Source organism: Bos indicus x Bos taurus, chromosome 10 (genome assembly GCF_003369695.1).
Source record: "Bos indicus x Bos taurus breed Angus x Brahman F1 hybrid chromosome 10, Bos_hybrid_MaternalHap_v2.0, whole genome shotgun sequence".
In the NCBI taxonomy this organism is placed as follows: domain Eukaryota; kingdom Metazoa; phylum Chordata; class Mammalia; order Artiodactyla; family Bovidae; genus Bos; species Bos indicus x Bos taurus.
Window position 1 is genome coordinate 82622358 of NC_040085.1, and position 22918 is coordinate 82645275.

The window sequence follows — 22918 nt, forward strand, 5'->3', positions numbered from 1 at the left end:
AGTGAACATTATCTTCATTTTATGAAAGAGGAAACTGAGGTCCAGAGAAACATAAGGTAACTTAAAGGCTCAGGATATACTGAGTAGTGGGGGGACACAGATTAAAACTCAGGGCTTCATGCATTTTCCACACTGTCTATAATCCAACAACAACAACAAAAGAGTGACTAGAATGTCAAGGAATATTCTCTCCTGTGAGACAGCTACAAAGATTACTTAGGGCAGAAACAGCTAGAGGGCTTCAACAGCATGAACAATATGCAACTGGAAATAGGAAAAAAACTAATCCCAGATACATTCACCCTCAAACACAGATACCGATCTTTAATTTAAAATTGAGTAAGTTTATTCATGGAGAAAACAGTTACAGAATACCCTTAGCATTTTTTTAGTCCAACAATTAAAATTGCATTTAAAAGCCAACGGAAGTGTTTACAGACCCAAAAGACATCTGGAGAAACTACTGTTCCTCTTTCCTTGGGTGTATGTGTGTTTACCTTTTAGGCAAGAGACATAGCTGTGATTAATCTCTTTTCTAGGAGGTGTGATTTCCAGTTATATGTATAGGATTCTTCTGTGAAGACCAGAGAAGTCCAAAGAATTCAACGTTGATTGGAATTAAGGTAAGACTAATGGTCGGTTCATGGAACCACAATTTTACCACAAATCTCTAGATAGGGTGGTGAAAGGAGAATAATGTTTCCCATCAGCAAAACCTGAGGTATTTAAAGATTCCAGAGACATGGAAACGCACTTCTACCTCGCTCAAAGGTGATGGCAAGGCTGAGAAGGCTCTTGTGGAAAGTCAGACCTTCTCGGACTTCTCCGTGCATTAGCGCCAAAGCCTAACCAGGACTGGACAATGTCAAACGCTTCTCTAACAAAGTGGTTAATCAGCTTCCTCTTCAGGATGAGTTCTAAGGCAACAGTGTGATCAATGATGAGTTTTTCCCTGTCTGTGTTTTCGGCTTGTCTTGGTGCTAAAGTCGATGGCAATACAAAACAGCAAAGCCATTTCCCGTAGAACCTGCCGGAGTACAAGAATGGGCTCTCCAAGTCTCAGCAGTCAGGGTTTAACCTCGCTCGTTTGACTTGGCTATTGTCATCATCCAGATGGCAGGAACCTTCTGTGGCGATGTCTCTTTTATTCTCCTCCATGGGTTCCAAAGGGAAGTCCTGACCCACAGCCAGCACCTGCCGGACAGTCATGTTAACACGAGCAGTTTTCAAGTAGCTGGCACACACCTGCCAGTCCTCCACAGAACAGGGATCCACCACCGAGTCTCTGGGGAGGTCAGCTGGGAGAGGCGTCCTGAGGCAGCCAGGCAGGCTTTCCCCTTCTGGACTGGGAAGGACCCTCGGGACCGCATGGTTCACCAGGCGGCTGAAACCTGACATCACCATGATGTCACCACTGTGCATAAACACGGGGGTGGGGGCTTCGTCTCTTTTGAGGCCACCCAGGAGAAAGATGGCAGACTGTCCGAAGCTGTGAAGTAAAACACCACGCAGTAGTAAGTTTCTGTTGTTAGCCACGGTTGGGAAAGTTAACTGCCAGCTGCACTAGTTTTCTAATTTCGGCATGATACTCATTGCTTCAAATACTCCTTTTGGGATAGGGTGTGTGTGTGCTGTGTGGCTCATGGGGTCTTAATTCCCCAATCAGGGATCGAGACTAGACCCATGGCCATGAAAGTACCAAGTCCTAACCAGTGGACTGCCAGGGAAGCCCCAGTCCTCCTTTTTAAAGTGTGCTAAGATCCTTCTTTTCTGGTTTGTGTCTGTGAGCGACTAGTCCATGGTCTGCTATTTAAACTTATTAGAGACCACAGAACTACTGTAAAATAGATTGAAGCAATTAAACAAGCAAATAAAAATTTATTTGGGTTCTTTACTAGATATTTATCATTTCTGTTCATTTTAAAGATAAGGCAGTTAAGAAGATTCTGTTCAGGCACTTTCCTCTGGAGATGTAGCACTCTGCAAAAATATAAACTTACATTCAGGGAGACAAGCAGAGTAAACTACTCGGGCTTCTGTGCTTTCCTCTTCTCTATTTCAAAAAGATCGCTCCCTTTGCCTTATGGTCTTTACCACTCATCTATTCCACAGACACTCACAATACCTCTCATTATGAAAGACAGAATCCATGCATCTTAAACAGAAATATTAATTGTAACTTGGTCATTACCCAAAAAGTCGATGTTAATTTTACTTACAGTACATTTCTAAGATGCCCAGAAGTGAAAGATTATTAAGTTCACTCATTTAAAAAATTTAATGTTTTTATTTACTTAAGCTTAAAAATGCTTTATAAAAAAGGAATAAAATGATAAAAGGTAATTCAAAATCCCTAGACCCAACTCACCTGAATGACAGCAGGGGTCTGGAGTGATCTAGTTCAGATCTATCTACATGGATCCCCAGTGTGGAGTCTAATCGGTAGTAATTCAGGATACCTGCTTCAGCTCGGAAACCCTGAAATCCACAGGCAGCAGCTACTTGCTCTGAGAGGAAAGCCAGGTCAGAAGGGAAAGGTGTATAATGATCTGCTGAGTATCTCTTTGATAAAAGCAGGGAAAATAAGAAAAATAAACAATGATCTCAGGAAAAGAGAAAACTGTGGCATACGATTAATTACCACTTTAAAATCACCTAATTTACATGCAGTACGTTGACTGAGTGATTCACAATGTTGCGTCAGTTTCTGCTGTACAGCAAAGTGACTCAGTTATACCTATGCCTACTTCCTTCTTACCTTCTTTTCCATTACGGTTTACTGAATATAGTGCCCTGTGCTGTCCAGGACCTTGTGGTTGGTTTATCCATTCTATATACAAGAGCCTGCACCGCTACCCCCAAACTCCCATTCCCCCCTTCCCCATCCCCTCCCCCTCGGCAACCGTAAGTCTGTTCCCTACCACATGTAATATTAATACAGCCCTTAAAAGTTTTTTTTATTGAAGTATAGCCGACTTACAACATTATATTAGTTTCAGATGTACAACACAGTGATTCAAAACTTTTACAGATTATACTCGATTTGTAGTTATTATAAAGTATTGGCTATATTCTCTGTGTTGCACAATATATCCTTGTAGCCCATTTCTTTTATACATAAAGCTTTTTATACACAAAAGTAAAAGTTTGTCTTCTTAATAGCCACACATTTTTGAGGCATCCAGCAATCTGATATTGAGCCAATTCAAAACACCGAGCACCTATGATATGGTAGGCACCACGCTACGTAATGACAGATCCGGCAAATTCACCCCGCACGGGGTCAGCTGTACAGAGCAATCACACCTCTCTCTGAGAGCTGCTCGGTCGTGTCTGACTCTGCAACCCCACAGATTATACAGTCCCTGGAATTCTCCAGGACACAGTACTGGAGTGGGTAGCCTTTTCCTTCTCCAGGGGATCTTCCCAACTAAGGGATCAAACCCAGGTCTCCCGCATTGCGGGCGGATTCTTTACCAGCTGAGCCACCAGGGAAGCCCAAGAATACTGGAGTGGGTAGCCTATCCCTTCTCCTGTGGATGTTTCCAACCCAGGAATTGAACTGGAGTCTCCTGCATTGCAGGTGGATTCCTTACCAGCTGAGCTACCAGGGAAGCCCCACTCTAATCCCAAACATGAGAGTTCTCTTAGGTAAAAAGGCAACTAAGAACTCTGTCACTGCCAAGAGGTACCTATGGAAACATGCCAACTAAATGTAATGTATCCCGGATGGGATCCTGGGACAGAAGGCAGAAAGTGTATCAATTAAGAACTAGTCTGCAACATAGCTTCCTGTGATTTCAATGGTCAATCTGATGGGCTCACATGCTCAAAACATTTAAACTGACTTACACTATGGTCAAGTCAGGACCTTAAAATGGAAGTAATTTTCCGCACTTACCTTCCTGAACTGCCTCTATTTTTTGTACCTAAGGCTCACAACTCTTAAAGGCCAGAACACTCTCCATACAAAACACACACGATTTCTGAGAACAAGGCAGCAGCCGGGTCTGAGGGCTTCGTGAGCCAGCAGCAGCCGACACTTCTCCTTGATCTGATGCTCCTCTCTCAGTCCTCCTGTTACTCAATCAACCTCAGATCTGATTAGAAAAATCAGACTTTTCTGAAAGTCTCTGATGGATGGCCAAGCCTCTTCAGTTGGAATCTGTTTTACTTTTTTCTTCTCTTTTTTCCTGTACTACAAATAAGAGCTCCTATTTAATTTCTCAAAATTATGAGTGTAGTTAGAGGTTTTGGAGAAGGCGATGGCACCCCACTCCAGTACTCTCGCCTGGAAAGCCTATGGATGAAGGAGCCTGGTGGGCTGCAGTCCATGGGGTCGTTGAGAGTTGGACACGACTGAGCGACTTCACTTTCACGCACTGGAGAAGGAAATGGCAACCCACTCCAGTGTTCTAGCCTGGAGAATCCCAGGGACGGGGGAGCCTGGTGGGCTGCCGTCTATGGGGTCACACAGAGTCGGACACGACTGAAGCGACTTAGCAGCAGCAGCAGCAGCAGCAGAGAAGGTTTTCTCTACCATTTCGTTTTAGTCCTTCCTTTAGTCCAAGACAAACTACTTACAGCACTGGGTCGCCTCTGCTGTAACAGAACAGTCAGCTTTTGGGCTTTTATCCCGACCGAATTCCCTGTGCACTGCTCTTGCTTCTTAATTCTCCTCCACTTTTCTCTGATGAACCATTCAGTGTGTTTTGACTCTTTTCACACCATGCTTTTCTTAGTAAGTGAGGCTAACTCTGAGGTCCTTGGGAAATAACAGTATCTACAATAAAACTAGTACCTTAAAAACCAAAAAGCTAACATTTATTGTGTTAATGAATTTAACTGCTTAGAACAGTCAGGCACTATTGTAAGCACTATAAAGGCATTAATCGTTTAATCCTCAAAATCATCTTGGGAGGTTAGACACTAGCCATATTGAAGGCAGGATTCAAATCCAGGCTGTCTAACCAGAAGAAAACCACATGGCCATTTCCCCAAATACAGATGTCTGGTTTTCCATTAAAGCTGTATCACTGAAAATAAGACTTATATCATGAATAGTTCTGAGCAACATTTATTACTGAGTAGTTAATAATTTATTCATAAGCTGGATTGACTGAAACTACAGAGCTGTTAAGTAACTGGTTAGTAGGAAGATGGTTCATGCCAATTTGATTCACTTTATCCTCAGAATTAAGTCCTTTTGGTGGCAAACACCTGAGAAAAGTGGCACTGAGATGTCAGGGATAAAGGAGGCATTTTCCGAAGCGCAAGGGTCAGGAAAGAAGAAATTGTACCTCAAGAAAACATGGAACTTTAACTGTAGACATTCTTTCCCATCTCTCCCCTGCACAGACCTTATATAGCAGTCAAAGGAATCTAGATTTTGAAAGTTCTTTTGTGAGTTGATGGAAGAGAACACTGTAAGGACATGGAGCTTCTTTCACTCCAGGCACATATTATGTAAAAAATAAATAATCAACAAACACTAAATAACAATGGAACTAAAGATTATAATTGAAAACTCCTCATGAATACAGGAAAGAAAAACCTATATCCCTGAAACCTCCCCAGAGAAAGCATCAATGGATTCTGATGAAATAATATAATCTGAGAGCACATGAAAAAGTACTTTTCTCTTGATAAACTATTCATTCCTCTTCAGATTCTGTATCAAAAGGATTTTAAAGGAGGGAATATATTAAAGAAACCCTCCCACAAATGGATAATCTGATACTTTAAGCTTAGCCAGAAAGAAGTCAAACTATGTGGGCCCAAGAAGCATAAAAATGAAAATCAATGGAATTAGCAAGAAAATCTGAGTACCTTATTGTCCCAGTTATAATGGTAGCCAAGGGTCACCCAGCGTAGTTTCTCTAGCAAACTGCGGGGTCTCCGTTTATTCAGTTCTTTACACCTGCAAAATTGGAGACAAAAGATGATTTATTCATTGCAAATGGCAGCAATAGTGTGTTGCATGGATCCTGGAGTCTAAATTTGGTATCTATATAAGCAGTTAGCCAAGATCTCCTCAGGAGAAATTAGAACAGATAAATGAGTTGACCAAGAATATAATACCATCAAAAATATGCTAGCATTTCTAATTCCTAATCCTTGGTTCTAAATCCTCTGCTGAATGGGATCAATTTTAAAGGGTGAGTCTCCAGAATATCAATAATGATAAAATGACAACAGAAATGTCTTTACCTGTCCAGGGCAAATGGGACAGAGTCCTATGGATAATTGAAAATCTGGTTAATAGAACATTTACAATTTCGTTGGCTGAAAGCAGGACATGATTAATTACAGCTACTTTATGTCTAGAATGATGGTGGCTTCCTGGAACTGCAGCTTGGGGGGAAAAATTTGGCAAAATACAGCATACAATAAAAAATTACTGGTTTAACATACCTTCTTTAACCCCACAAAACAACTTAAAACCTGAGGCTTAGCTAACAATTAACGGCCACTTTAATTGATTTGGTTTCTAACATTACCTTACTTAAACCACAAGAGGTTTCTATAAAATGGAGGTGTCCTTTCTGCAATTATAATCTAATCAAATCTATGGGGTTAACCACTCTTTTAGTTTTTAGCCACACAGCATCGCTTGCAGCATGTTAGTTCCCTGACCAGGGACTGAACCTGGGCCCTCAGCAGGGGAAGCATGGAGTCCTAACCACTGGACCATCAGAGAATTTCTTAACTACTCTTTTTCTAAAGAAGCCTGCTTGTTTGATTTACCTCTAAATATCTAAAAATACAAGAATGCTAAGCCTAATCATTTTAGTTTTTCTATGTAATTTACATCATTAATCAATCTTCTTTTTTTAATCTAAGAACCACTACTCTTTAAAGCAGAAAAGACTGGACTGCTTTAAGGAGTTTATATTTTGACAGGAGATGACAGATAAGTTTAAGAAGAAATGAGGGGAAATTTTAAGGCCATATAAAATCTAGCACTAAAATGGATAGCACAAGACCACCAGAATCAGAAGAAGGAAAGTTCAAAGTCAACAGTCTAATCAGTTAAACCTTCATGGTGAAGTTGGGGAGTTGAATATGGCATTGAAGAACGGCAGGCATTTAAACAAGAAGTGATGTAGTAGGCAATATAGGGAGAGTGTGAGCAGAAGCAAAGGATTTATTATAGGCTCACAGTGTAAATGGCACTCATCTTGATGTCTGATAGCTTACAGGGTAGATGCTGTCTGTCCTCAAAGAGTTTACATTCTAAGGACATTGTAACATAGACATACACCAAGACCAGTGTGTGCTTAGTCGCTCAGTCGTGTCTTTGTGACCCCATGGACTGCAGCCTGCCAGGCTCCTCTGTCCATGGGGATTCTCCAGGCAAGAACACTAGAATGGGTTGCCATGCTCTCCTCCAGGGGATCTTCCCAACCCAGGTGTCGAATCCAGGTCTCCAGCACTGCAGGCGTATTCTTTACCAACTGAGCCACCAGGGAAGCCCCAACACAAGATCAGTAACTAAATAAAATAAATGGATCAAATACTAACTTATTTCGCACAATTGTGAAGAAGAGAGACCTAGCAGGTCCCACTTCTATCCTTTGAAAAGACTATCTCAGGTTGGCCCTTGGCCAAGCACACTGTTCCTATGGTGTCTCTATAAACAATACAGTTTATGCTGAACACATGCCTTCCTTCTGGGAGTGTGAATTTTGGTACCTGTCAGGCAGAGATTGCCTATGTACCATCCTCCAGTAAAAATCTGGGCACTGGGCTTCTTCAAACCATGCTGATGCTGCTGATCCAGGGACCACACTTTGAGAAACACTATTCTAGCCAAACACACACACACAACCTTTTATTTCTCTCAATAAGAGATCATTTTATTCTTGACAAAGAACCCCAAACCAGACTGATCTGTACAAATAAAGGTAACAAGGCAGCTCTGAAAATTTGATGGTGTTTTAGACATTTGAGGTAATACCAATAAACTGCTTTTCATCAAAATATGGGGTCTAATGTTCTTCAAGAACAGGGTATACATTATTATAACCAACACAGAGTTTATGGTCTTAGTAAAACAATAAAAATTATAGTTAACAACCAAGCATGAAGATATAGCTTCTAACATGAACTTTAAAATTTTTGTTTTTCTAGGAAACCAAAAAGAACATCTCTTTCTACCTTAACTGATCACTATAGAAAAGGCTTTGGGTTTTGTCCTATACGAATATTATAGAGGGGCACCAGTCCAGGATGCAAAAGCAGCCAGAGAAGAGCCATACTTTCTTTTCTTTTTTTTTTTAAGAGCCATACTTTCACAGGCATTAACTCCAGTTCTCATAACAGAAGGGAAAAAAAAAAAAAAGCTTAAAATTTGCTTAGTAAAAGATTAATTCTGAGTGTGCCATTTTGAGGAGAAAATGTACATATGTGTGTTTATATAATGCAGGTATGAAATTCTACCCCTTATTTCATATCCTCTTTTGAAAACCTGACTTCTATTCTTGCTTTTGTATAGGATTTCTGGAAGGAAGGTAGCAACAATCACTGTAACAACTGCCTTCAAGATGTGAGAGCAGGACTGGCCTGTGCTAGACATTTCTTTTTGTAGTAGCACCTAGGGACCCTTCTCTGGAGAAGGTGGTGGCACCCACTCCAGTACTCTTGGCTGGAAAATCCCATGGGCGGAGGAGCCTGGTGGGCTGCAGTCCATGGGGTCGCTAAGAGTCGGACACGACTGAGCGACTTCACTTTCACTTTTCACTTTCATGCATTGGAGGAGGAAATGGCAACCCACTCCAGTGTTCTTGCCTGGAGAATCCCAGGGACGGGGAGCCTGGTGGGCTGCCGTCTATGGGGTTGCACAGGGTCAGACACGACTGAAACAACTTAGCAGCAGCAGGGACTCTTCTGGTCCCCATGGGCCTCCTGGGTAATAAAGATTCCAAAAAATTCATTTGAACATTGTGAATAGTATTAGGCTCAAACCAGGTTTCACATGCTCCCACATCTTTTTCAGGCAGAAAATACTGAGAGGTTAATGAAGGGAAGGGTGGGCGGTTCTTTTTTTAAGCCTGACTTGTCCTAAAAGGAAGAAGCCAAGAAGGCTTACTGGCAATGGAGCTGCTCACCCACCCGAAGGAATGCAGGGAACGATGCCATCTAACCTAACTTTAAATCTTCACCCAATTATCCAGAAGAAGGTTTTCAAGCAGGTATGACCCTAATTATTGGTGCTCACTGCTAACAGAAACGTGCTGCCCCTTCAGGCAGCAGCCAGCAGATGACTGATGGGCAGAGCTTGCACCTTCTCCTCTGCTGAATGCCCACTCAGCACTGTGCTCAGGTTCTGTCAGGGGAAAACCCTTATGTAAGTGTTAGCATTTCTCTCAGCAGTCTCGTTCTACAGCACTGCTTTCAACTGAACCTGAACTGTGTGGAAATGAAGTCCTGTCCTGCTTGCCCGCTCTCCATGCAGTGGGTAAGCACTGAAGTCTTTTTCTTCCTTGCCTCAAGGGAGTGAACCACGTTCTCACTTAGGACAGAAATCTGGAAGTTGCTTATGACAGAAAACCTTCAATATCCTATTACAGGTATTGCTTCTCCAATCATTTTTAAAGATTTAGGGACTGTCTTTCACCACTCTGAATATCTCCCTCCACAACCACAGCTTTCGGTCCTTCTTCCTTTCCTAGTCCCTCACTTTCATTAAACCTAAAGTTGCATCTCAGGTCCCTGGAACTCCAGTTTTTCAGTATTTGAGTACTTACAGTTTTGTTTCTCTTCTTAACCTGAATCTCTCAGTAAACCAGAGCAAACGGACATCCAATTCTACTCTAACACCCTTTGGCTATCTTGTAAATGTTAGTTTTATCTCATCTTCTACCTTCTGTTCTAAACCTTCACCATTTGTCTCAAGTGCTCAGTCCTGCCCCTACTCCCTTCCAGGACAAAGAGAACACAGAGGCCCACTCAGAGGATCCAGTTAATGATTTCAACTTCCCTCTCCTACACCTCTATACTGTGTGAAGTCCTTACTCTGTCCTTCCTTCCTGGTCTCAGCAGTGGTTTTCTTTCTTTCCATTAAGGCCAGTTCTCACCTACACTCTCTCCCATTTCCCTGATGTAGCCTCTGAGGCCCTTCTCCATTATTATCTTTCTTCTCTTATTTCCAACCTTCCTTTTTATTTGTTTCTTCCTCTTGATCCTATAAAAAAAATGTTCAACATTTCCACAAACTTAAGAAAAAAAACACTTTTCACACAACCTCTTACTCAGGTACCCTAAGTCCTGCCCGTCTGCTCCATAGCTCTCCTTCTCTTCACGATTAAATCATCCCAAGGACTCAATATCAGCTGCCCCCACTCTCTCTTCTCACTGAGATGTCACTTTTGCTTACACTCTACAAAAACTAGTTTCAATGATACCATTTAATCATCAAATCCTAAGCCTTGGTCCTTGTCTTATTTTGGAAACATTTTCCTACCTTGGCTCCCAATAGTAATTTTTTTCACCCAGACCTGATGCTTCCTAGGCCCAGCTGCCTTTTCTCTATATGTTTTTCATAACAAAAACAAACAAAAAGCCACATCACTCCCACTGCTTTATGATGATGGTCTTCCTGTGTAACTCCCATATCCCTCTGTCTCTCACCTGACTTTGCTCAAAGTTTGCTCTCACTAAACTTTGCTCAGTTCTCCATTTCCAAAGGCAGAGACATCTCCATGTGGATACTCCACAGGCATTTCAAAAACAATAAGCCCCAAACTACACTAAGGATTATCTTTGCTCACTTTCCTCTTCCTCCAATCTTTTTTCCATTAAAAATCTCAGTATATAATGTTCCAATGAACATGGAGGTGCAGATATATTTCTGGGATAGTGATTTTGTTTCCTTTGGATATATACTTAGAAGGTGAATTGCTGGATCATACAGTAGTTCTATTTTTAATTTTTGAGAAATTGCTACACTGTTTTGCAAAATTAAATAACTGCAGCATTATTTACAGTAGCGAAGACATGGAAACAACCTAAGTTGCTTTCTTTCTTCTGCCTTTCCAATGACAGATGAATGGATAAAGAAACTGTGATACACACAAAGTAGGGTGTATTATTCAGCCATTAAAAAGGGAAATCCTGTCATTTGTGACAACATGGATAAAACTGGATGGCATTATGCTAAGTGGAATAAATCAGAGAAAGACAAATACTGCATGATCACAGTTCTATGTGGAATCTAAAAAAATCTGATACGGAACAGACTGGTGGTTGCCAGAGGTGCTGGGGAGCGGGGGTGTGCGTGTATGAAATGGGTAAAGGTAGTCAAAGATAAAAACCTGTCATTGGAAGAGAGGTTCTGGAGGAGCGTGTGTGCTCAGTCATACCGACTCTTTGCGGTCCCGTGGATTGTAGCCCACCAGGCTCCTCTGCCCATGGAATTTTTCAGGCAAGAATACTGGATGGGTAGCCATTCTTTTCTCCAGGAGATTTTCCTGACGCAGGGATCAAACCCACTTGTGTCTCCTGCACTGGCAGGCAAGGGTTCTTTACCACTAGCGCCACCTGGGAAGCCCATGTACAGCGCAGTGACTATAGTTAATACTGAATGGTACATTTGAAAGTAGTCGAGAATAGAAATGTTTTTAAAATAAGAAAAAGAAATTGTTTTAACAATGTGAGGTAACTGATGTTAATGAAATTTACTGTGATAATCATTTGAAATTATACATGTATCAGATCATGATGTTGTACACCTTGGATAACACAATGTTATATGTCAATCATATCTCAATAAATCTGGAATACCCCCCACTTTGCCCAAACTTAATCTACCTGCCACTTAGAAATCTGTGTTTAATCCTTAACTACTTTTCTGTTACTTTTCATAGTCTTCTGCTTACCAAGTCCTATAGACAATGTCTCTACCAGGCCTGCATTATCTTTTGCATGCATTAGTAAGCTAAATTCTTAATTGTGCTTTCTGCAATGATTAAATTTGCAGTCCATTTTCTGCACTGCCACAAAAATTCTCTGAAGTGAAAAATCTATTACTAATTTTGAATTCCCCATTCACAAGGACAAAGTCCACATTTTCTTATTGTGACAAAAATTTGTATTTTATGACAAGACAAGAAAAATTTAAACATAAAACAAATTTCTTTGCCTTTAAGCTCCCTCTCTCCCCCTTACTATGCATTGTGTATCTGTATTATGCATTGATCAAACCTCCCCCATTGGCAGAAATACCTGCTCATATAAAGAGCAACATTCTCCCAACATCAGTAAGGTAACTCCTTAAAAGATAACTTTCCTTTTTGATCTTATAAGGGGATGCTTAGAAACAGACTCTGTAAACTGTCAACAGTCCATCATTTCATACACAGCTCTCTGTCTCAGAAAACTTAAGCAACTATGCCTTGACTTCTAACAGCTGAATAGTTCTTGGAGCTTTCTCACATGCTATTCCCAGGTAATAATCCTCAGCTTGGTTCAAATAAAATATTTCCATTTCTTTCTTAGATCAATTAATTTTTCATCAACACTATACAGCATGGAAACCCCCTTATAATCTGGTCCTCACCTTTCTCGTTTTGTCTCCAAGCATTTCCTACAAGGACCTTTCATGGCTATGTTTCTGACCACGCAATTTTCTGAGATGCTCTCTCCTCTCCTACTTGACTCTCGATTTTTCTAATTTGCTTTTTCACGCACAGTTTAAACACTTCTTCGGGGAAATCTTTATCCTGGACTCAGTCTCTCACTCCCTTATATAACTTTGCAGCTTCCTCTATTAAAGCATACAGTTTTAGTGCTGTAAATATGAAAGTACCTGAATTCCTCCTTAAATAGTCTCTTCCTCACAGGCAGGGGCTGAGTTTTAATCTTCATATCTATGCTAGCACCAAGTATTGCCTAAAGCATAAATACACATTATTTAATAAATGAATGAAAATAAGATGGAAAGATCTTTCATCAACCATTCTCAAGTTTAGCATTATACTTTTACTGGGCTAGGAGAGAAGCTAACAATTTACTTAAAATTAATATTTACTCAGCACCTTATAATACATATAAAGAACTGTGGTTGGCACCAAGGCTACAAAATTTTCACGGTCTGGGGGTGGGGCAGGGTAGACAGTGGGAGGAGAAGGGGCAGATGCCGGGATTCACTACGATACATGCTATAACAGCATCATAAACAAAGTCTTAAAGAAGAAGAAAGGGCAAGGGATTAATTCTGCTTCCGTACTGAAAATATCAATGGAAAAAAGCCTTCACATACACTGAATATAAAAATGGATACAAAGCATTGCATACGCTAACTTATGAAATAAATAAAGCAAAGTTGTTTTATTTAAATATACATTTTCCCTTTGTCCTATTGTTTGAAGTTATTTTTGAATAGATAATATATTCAAAAAAATTCAAGAGGTATAAAAAAGTATCCATTAACCAATTATTTCTACAAATATTTATTTAGTAACTACCATGCACTGGAGAATAAAAACACTGGCAAAGGGATAAAGAAGGGAAATGGGGGTGGGGAGTGGTGTGCTATTTTTAACCACATAAGGGAATCATCTCACAAGATGATATCAGAACAAAGACCAACAGGAAGCAATCCACTGATTGGTCATCTAGGAAAGAACTTTCTAGGTAAAAGGAACAGCTTGTACAAAGAATCTGGGCACGTCTAAAGTGTATAAGGAACTGAATGAAGGCCAGGACTGCTGGAGAATAAACAAAAGAGAACAGGAGCTGAGGTGGGACAGTCAGATTATGTAGGCCTTATAGTCTTGATAAAGACATTTGATTTTAAGTGTGATGGGACTGTACACAAAGAATCTGACTGGTCTTTGTCCCTGGTTCTTTAGGGCAAGCTTTTAAACCCTTGGAATTTCTGGAAGGGATACGAAGTGAAGTGAAGTCACTCAGTCATGTCTGACTCTTTGCAACCCCATGGACTGTAGCCTATCAGGCTCCTCTGTCCATGGGATTTTCCAGGCAAGAGTGCTGGAGTGGATTGCCATTTCCTTCTCCAGGGGATCTTCCTGACCCAGGAATCGAACCCAGGTCTCCCGCATTGCAGGCAGACGCTTTACCGTCTGAGCCACCAGGGAAGGGATAGGAGTATCTGTTATTCACTATGGACCCTAAGACCACGCCTGAATTTATACTAAGGCGATGACTCGGGATGTGGGCCTGTCAAGCTAGAAAGTGGTATCAGGCAGGGAGACCGAGTTCAATCATGACCAAATCAATCACGCTCAAGGGGCGAAACTCCAATTACAACCGCGAACACTAGGCCTCGGGGGAGCTTCCTGTGAGCGCCACATGTCCTGATTCCCTGGGAAGAGGTCACGGACACTCTGCATTCAGGATCCTTCCAGACATCACTCTGTAGTCTCCTCACTGGATGGCCCTGATCTGTACCTTTTATAATAAAATTATAATCATAAGTGTAATGCTTTCTTGAGTTTTATTAATTGTTCTATTGAGTGAAGGGAGATCATAGGTTCCAAGACATGGGAACTCCCCTGAATTTGTACCCAGTCGGTCAGAAGTGTGCACAGACTGGGGGTCTCCCAAACTCGGAGGTGGTGTCTGAAGTGAGGGGACTTTGGCTAAGGACCACGCCTTTAACTTGTGATGTCTGTGTTGATTCTGGATGATGAGCATCAGAACTGAACTGCAGTACTGCAGATAAGAACTATAAAAGATGAGTATTGAAAACAGACTGGAGAGAGACGAGAGCAGACACAGGGCGACGGGTTAGGAGGCCACTGCAGTTGAGTGACGGTGGCTTTAGACCAGCGTGGATGTGATGGAGATACCGAGGAATGATTTTATTCATCACGACTGTCGATGCTACTGTATTTGCTGGAGGGCTGGAGTTGAGATTTCTCGGTGGCTGTATGGTGCCTGATGCTACTACTGGGGTCTATCATGTTTGATCTGCTGCTGCTGACACTCAGGTTGTGTCTCATCCCCTCCCCTCCACTGTAAAGCATGCTGTAATAAAGCTGCTCACAGAGAGACACGCAGGTGAGGTGAAATCCTGCCGACAGACAGCTGTTTCTCATCCTCCCCTCACAAGCAATGCTGCAATAAAGATGCTTACACCCAACTACTGGACTGTGTGTGAGCATCTCTAGCTACACTATTCACTGACAACAAACTGAACAAAACATAAAATTGGGGTGCCCTAATTTTGTGAACACATCTATTTTTGGTTATATGTCCCAAATATTTCATTTTCTACTTAAAAGTTTCTTCTGCCCCGACCACAGAAACCTAGAAAGTTAAAATTGAAAGGATTCTTAGAGGTCCTCTAATTCAGAGGTTCTTACTGTGAATGTAACAGTAGATAACCAAAATCTCTAGGGAAATCTTTATGAACCACAGACCCTCTCCCTTTCTGACACGCTCTGGGAATGTGGGAGAACCGGCATGTACTGTCTAGGTTGACTCTGACCATGATTCAGCCACCCTGAATGGCTATTCCAGTCCAATCCCGCTGTTTCCCAGATGAGGAAACTGAAGCATCTATCCTGTAGTGACAGAAGGAAAAGTAGGCCCTAACTGATTTTCAGGGCTGGAAGCAATGTCTGAGCATATCAATGTCTCCCAACCCTTGACAACAGAAGGTATACCATCACATTTTGTATTTTTTCTAATTTATTAGACCAAAAAAAAAAGTATCTCACCATTGTTTACGGGATGATTTATTACAGAGATTCATCTGAGCTATCTTGGAAGATGACAACTGGCATTTCAAGAGAATCATTTGTTAGAAACAAACAAACAAAAATTAATTTTTTGAAAACAGAGTCTGGTTTAGTTAACAAACTCTAAGCTCTCTAATTTCACTCAGCTAGGATCTTCCCTTGCTGCTGCTGCTAAGTTGCTTCAGTCGTGTCTGACTCTGAGGGACCCTGTAGATGGCAGCCCATCAGGCTCCACCGTCCCTGGGATTCTCCAGGCAAGACCACTGGAGTGGGTTGCCATTTCCTTCTCCAATGCATGAAAGTGAAAAGTGAGAGTGAAGTCGCTCAGTCGTGTCCAACTCTTCTCGACCCCATGGACTTCAGCCCACCAGGCTCCTCCGTCCATGGGATTTTCCAGGCAAGTGTACTGGGGTGCCATTGCCTTCTCCTTACTTGCTCTGAATTCTACAGAAGACGTATTTAATAGCAGGATTTTCCACACTGCTTTTGTTTGTAACATAACCTACAGACCAAGAGGATTTTTAAAGGCAAACCAATGCATTTTATTGTTATTTTCCTTTCAGGTTAAGAAAATCATCTATTTCCTTGTTAGAATTAATATGACATAGTTTCTGAAAACTGTATCATTAAACAATTAATATGACATAGTTTCTGAAAATTAAGTCCAAACAACACACACAAAACTGATACAAAGATTTTAACAGGCTGTTCTAAGGAATTCTCACATATTATCTTATTTAATCCTAACACTGTTACATGAGGAAAAGACTACTACTACAAGGCATAGAAAGGTTAAACTGCTAAAAGTCAACAAAGCCAGTAACTGGCAGAGCCAGGATTGGAACCCAGGCAATCGGACTCTCGAACCAATGCTTTACATCACTACCCTTGGCCCTAACCAACCTTTCTGGTGTCATCTCTTGCCAATCCTATTTAGGACTTTCGGGAAGCATCTTCCATCTTCAATCTAGCCACTTACTTGACCATACTCATTATCTTACAAACTCTATCCCTGTACTTTCCAAATTGTATTTAATTATATGTGCACATATCTCTGTCTATGACTAACCTACAATTCCTTGAAGGCAGGAACTGTGTCTTTTCTGTCTTGAATCTCTAACACTTAAGCACAGAATCCGACACAGCAGAAACCCAACGGACATTTGTGGAATAAACACATGAATGCATGCCTTCTGTGCTCCTGTAACACGGAACACGTTACTCTGCCTTTGTTAAGGCTGCTCTCTCTACCCCAAACAGCCATTTTACTATTCTGACGGGCAAACACCTAATTGTTTTTGAAGATTCATTTCAAATGGATAGAGAAAAAAAAAGAGGATAATGGGCCCAATTAAAAAATCATTTTTCCTTCTTTGACACCTCTTTCCTGCCTGGAAGAATTACTTCTTCCTCTGATTCCCCACAGCATTTTCATAAACATCTATTCTAACACTTTCTGAGCTCTATTATCTTATTCCTGTTGATACTGAGTTTCTGCCATAGACTATGCACTCCTGAGTGCCGAGACAGGGTCTTGTTTATCTTTGTACTGTGTATCTCCAATGTTTAGCATCATGTCTGGCACACAACTGACCCTCAAAAAATATCTGTAGAATAAATGAAAGCTGAAATAACATTAAGGTACAAAGACTAGTTTTCATGAAGAACAGCTGGCCACCATTAAACAGAAAGTAATACTGACTTCATCCTGGAGAGCAGAAGGCTTTTAGTGTTACTCTCTTCAGGATACTATAAGGCTTCAAAGGAACTCTCTTCAAGCAGAAAAAAGGGTGAAGCTGAATAAAAATGGATTATCTAATGATTAACGAGGATGAACTCATTATCTATGCTATGATAAGCTAATGTTTAAAATGGATCTCAATTTACTATAACTGTCAAAGCGTCTGTCCAAATGTTCCAGGGGGAAAGAATATAACTGTGCTGTATTTGAGTGGACATTAGAGAAAAAAAAAGCAGGTCAGTTACTTTCACTGAACTATTATAGAGTAGTTCCTTTAAAGACCTGTGATGACCTGAGCTGAATACTAATGATTTACTGTGACTGTATGACTTACCTTAGAAACTCCTTGCTCTGTTCCCACAAATCCTGGGTCTCTTCTTTAGTCATATGCTTGTCCAGGTTACACACATTAGGTTTCCGGGAATATAACTTAAGGCACTGCTTTACCCAGTGCCACTGGTAACCTGGGAGGAAGGGGTTTGAGATAAAAATAAACCCTATACAGAGATGAACGAGAGAAAAAGAAGAGGAGGAAATTCTCCGTCAGTTAATCAGATCATTTATTTTTGCTGACATCCTTCTATCCCCTACTTTATTATTTACTCCACACCTCCTTTTGCTAATGCTTCTACACATAAACATAAGTTTTCATTCCTACACTCCAGTTTTAGAGGAAGAGGTATTCCTTCAAGTTAATAAAAAGCTGTTTTGATGATGGTTGCCAGACATCTATCACTATGCAATTATCTCTGGCTTTTTGGGTTATTCTCAAGAGAAACAAGTATTACACAATTATTAATTGTGTTAACCCAAAGGAAACTTCAGAACTAAAACTGCCAAGTCATCCTTCAAATTTCACCAAGTATCATTCACAGAGGTGGAAGCTGCTTCCTGTAGTTACTATTTCTCTGATATCTCAGTGTTACCTTTTTGCCTTTTCTGTTTTCTAATATCTAACTAATTATTATTTTTTTACTATTAAACTATCTCAGTTAAAACGACTGTTGTGATTTCTGCCTCTTTTGATCTTTGACTACTATAAGAGGGAAGAAAGACAGTATGGACATGTGTCCAGTATGCAAATACCTCGCCATCTCTCCTCTGTAAAAGAGGAGTAACAATGCCAACTGGAATCATATGCACAGGTAACGGTTCACTCATCAACATTCAACAAACATACACTGTATGCACTTTCTTAAGAATTAGAGACAGATGAAAAACTCTGTTTTAAGAAGCACCTGGAGAGAGCAGTAGAGATAGTTATACAGATAATGTCTTTTAGAAGTCTGGCTATGAAGGGAAACAAAGGCTGAGAAGGAGCCATAGAAGAATAAGGGGAGAGTTTGGAAAGACCTAAGCATGCTTACAGATGATGAGCAAAGAGCCAGCAGAAAGGAACTGGCTGAATATAGGAGAGGGAAAAGGAACACAGGGAGGTCTTGAAAGCTGGAAGGGGTAAAAGGCAGGATCAAAAGGTGAAGAGAGTGGTTTTGAACAGAAGGCACCCCTCTTCCTCTAAAATTCAGGACAGGAATGAACACTCACTGAGAAGTGCAGAGGTCACTTTTGCATTTCACGTATAAGTCAAATTCTCCAAATAATTTAAGAATGATAGAAGTGTTGATATTTTGGAAAAAAAAAAGATATGAGAAAATTTTCCAATAAATGACTGTCTGTTATCACCACTACTTTACAAAATAAGAATATTATAATATTCCTAAAGATATCACATTAAACGAAGAATACTTCCGATCTAATTCAGGTTTGAACAGTGACAGGAAATTAAACACTTTTATAGGCAGTCAGTTCCAGACAACTGCTGTTTTATGGAGTTAAAATTTGCCTAATTTTAATTTTTCATGCATTGGTCTTAGGTCTTAAAACAGAGCAACCACAAATCAGTTTTCAATTCTTCTTGATAAATGCCTCTAACTATGTAGCTAACATTTACTGAGCATTTACTATGTGCCAGAAACTGACCTAAGTACTTTACATGTACACTCACATTGAATCCTATCCTTATAAAGTGGGTACTATCTTTTGACACATTTTACATACGAAGAAATTGAGGCCAAGAGAATTAAGAAACTTGCTCCAGATCACACAGTACGAAGTGGTGGAGCCAGGACATGAACCCAGAGTCTGGTGTCAGACCTTAATCCCCAGTATGCACTGCTTTCCACCTGTTTCTATGTAGGATAATGTTGGATGTTATCATGGTCCCCCTCAGGTCTACCCTACCCAAGACTCAAGTCTCTGGTCTTCAGACCCATCACCTTCCTGCTCACTCTTGTAAGGACAGCTTGTGGTTTACTCAGGTTCCTTTAGAATACGCAGGATCCTGAAGTAAACATAATCCTTCTGATCAAGTCAGAGTAAGGTGAGACTCATTTCCCATGTCTTGGACGTTGTACTTCTATTAAATGCAGCTTATATGATGGCAGGAAAGACAGAATAAAGTCTTTAAGGACATAATGAGGGACCAACTCAAATGATGTGGCCTAAGTGTGAAATCCCAGAAAACTTCAAATACCAAGTAGAGGCATACCTCAGATACTTTGACTTTTAAACCACTGCAATAAAGCGAGTATTCCAAGTCACAAGATTTTTTGTTTCCCAGTGCAAATAAAATTTACACTATACTGTATTCTATTTATGCAATAGCATTGTGTCTAAAAAACAATGAACACACTTTAATTAAAAATTTATTTGAATTATATAAAACAATGCTGAAAAACGCTAACCATCATCTGAGCCTTTAGTGAGCTGTAACCTTTTTGCTGCTGGAGGGTTTGAAATATTACGAGAATCACCAAAATGTGACAGAAACACAAAGTGAGCAAATGCTGTTGGAAAAATGGTGCCAAAAGACTTGCTTAATCCGGGGTTGCCACAAAACTTCAGTTTGTAAAAAAATAAAACTATCCGTGAAGCACAATAAAATGAGGTATGCCTATATTCCAACACGCACAGCAGAAAACCAAACTGGGGCTGGTAACTTTTCAGTCTGAACAATCTGGTAAACATGGCCATGAACACAAGAGCAAGGCATGAAAGGTAAAGGCCGCCTTCAGGAATAAAAGCAGCACAAAACACTACTGGTGACAGATGCTCTTTATCCAAATGCACGAAGAGCAATGCTTTCATATGTAAAAGCCACCACTCAGCTGTTTCCTTTGTGACTTCAGACACAAAAGTGCATGTGGGCTTTTATGGAAGTGTGAAAGTTGTTACCTCTTCCCACAATGGCAACATATACACTTCAGTGGTCATAATGTATTAACAGCTGTAACACAGACCTGGCTCTTGGAACAACAAAAACTAAATTTTTAAAGGAATTTCTCTTGCTTTTGACCTGCATTTGAAATCACAAGTGCAATGTTAACTTTATGTCTTCGAGGTACAGAATGGAGATATAAGATCGTCTGGCCAAATAAGGCATTATATTTACGCAACAGCATTGTGTCTATGCTAAAAAACAATGAACACACTTTAATTAAAAATTTATTTGAATTATATAAAACAATGCTGAAAAACACTAAATGGTTCATGATAATTAATCAACAATGGCCCCATGAGCCTAGAAAAAAGGTTAATAACACTACCCACTTTTCATTATTATCTTAATTTCTCTACCTGACATCACTGAAATTCAAAAATCTAGATTATTTCGCCTTATAGGACTTTTGATTTCATTAACTGTAGTTTTCTATTCAAAAATTCAGTCTTGATAACAGCAACAGCTTTTAAGTTGTTACATCATTTGTGAATGTAGGGATTTTTGACTGGAGTGAACATGATGAGTTACTCTTATCAATTCAAAGTACTTCTTCTGTTCAGAGCTGCGGCAGGGAGCCCAGAGCCACTGTTCTGATCTTTGGTTTGAACCTGGTTTGTCACTTCCTGCACTATAAGGCAGGCATTACTGACTCCTATTCTAGCCAAATAAACGGACATCTTAGACAAGGAAGAATTCAGGAGGGGGTTGGGAGCAGAACATTTGTACATTTAGTTTTCTTCTTTGTCTATTTACTCCTTCTCCAAAACCAGACAAACTTTGATTGAGTAATTTTTGCCTTCTGAGCTCAACTGAACTCACCAGGATAGCCTTGGAGTCCGTAGGCTTGCCACTTGCTGACCGGCTCAAGTCCTGCTCTGAGTGCATCATGGTCACTGACTGAGGACAAATTTAACTGGGATTTCACCACCTGGCAGGAAGCAAACAGAAGTCAGCAGGCTAAAGCTATTTCACAGGTTAACTGTGAGAATCTCAAACCTCTAAAGGCATTTCTGATGTGGGGCAGTTAGGAGTCCTAAGTTTGGGGTCCTAAGTCAAGCCTGAATATTCACTGGAAGGAATGCTGCTGAAGCTGAAGCTCCAATACTTTGGCCGCCTGATGCCAAGAGCCGACTCAAGGGGGCAGCAGAGGTTGAGATGGTTAGTAGCATCATTGACTCAATGGACAAGAATTTGAGCAAACTCTAGATGGTGGAGGGCAGAGGAGCCTAGCATGCTGCAGTCCACGTGGCTGCAAAGAGTTGGACACGACTTAGCGACTGCACAACAACAACAAACTTAGTTCTACCATTTACTTGATATAAGACTTAGATAAGTTACTTAACATCTTAGATCCTCAGTTTCCTCATCTATGTACTAACAAACACAACAGAGCTATACAAAATTGAAGTCGTTATGAGGAGCTGACCTTTAACACTATCTTCTCCTACGATACCACACCTTTGTGATTTTTTATAAGATTCTGAATTATCAAAGGTGTTTGGTATACAGACTACCTTTGGTTAGGACTAACAATAATGCTTGTGAGGAACTTGAACACGGTTTTTAAACAGGGCTTTGAGGAACACCCGGCTGGAGTGCCCTAATCAGAAAAAAATCTTTCAATAAAACACTAGGAATTTTGTTTACTAAAAGCACCATAGTTGTTCTCTTTTCGATGGAACCTCTAACCGAAACTCGTAACTTTTTACCCTTGTTAATTACTTATAAATTAAACTTTTAAGGGACCTATGAAGGTTTCCTGGCATTTAAGAATATCGTAAGAGACTCCCCTAGTGGTCCAGTTGTTAAGAGCCCGCCTGCCAATGCAGGGGACATAGGTTCAATTGCTGGTCCGGGAAGATTCCACATGTCACGAGTAACTAAGCCCCAGAGCCAAAACTACTGAGCCCATCGAGACCATCGCTTCCGAGCGCGCCGCTCCTCTCTCCGTACCTTGGGGGCACCAGGTCCCGTACCGCGGGCTGCGTGGGACACGGAGAAGTCGATGACCCCTTCCAGGTCTGCGGTTCCGGGGCGGCTCTGCCGGTAAAAGCGGAAAAGCTTCCGAAACGCGTCCTCCCCAGGCTGCACCGCCAGCGTCGCCACGGAACCAACTGCCGCCGCCATCTTCCCCATCTCGTTGTCAAGCCTCCCCTGACCCGGAAGCTGATTTCCGTGCTCCGGATTAGG

At 40.8% G+C, this 22918-nt stretch overlaps 1 protein-coding gene across 1 annotated transcript; it reads right to left on the reverse strand.

Moving 5' to 3' along the window:
• Window positions 1-315: 315 nt before the first annotated feature.
• On the reverse strand, window positions 316-22878 carry ALKBH1 (alkB homolog 1, histone H2A dioxygenase). The gene is made up of 6 exons (XM_027552539.1): window positions 22682-22878; window positions 21548-21656; window positions 17783-17945; window positions 5830-5920; window positions 2369-2562; window positions 316-1489 (listed from the first exon to the last, which is right to left on the reverse strand). The coding sequence occupies exons 1-6, from the start codon at window positions 22862-22864 to the stop codon at window positions 1060-1062; spliced, it is 1170 nt and encodes a 389-aa protein (XP_027408340.1). The 5' UTR covers window positions 22865-22878; the 3' UTR covers window positions 316-1059.
• Window positions 22879-22918: the final 40 nt, after the last annotated feature.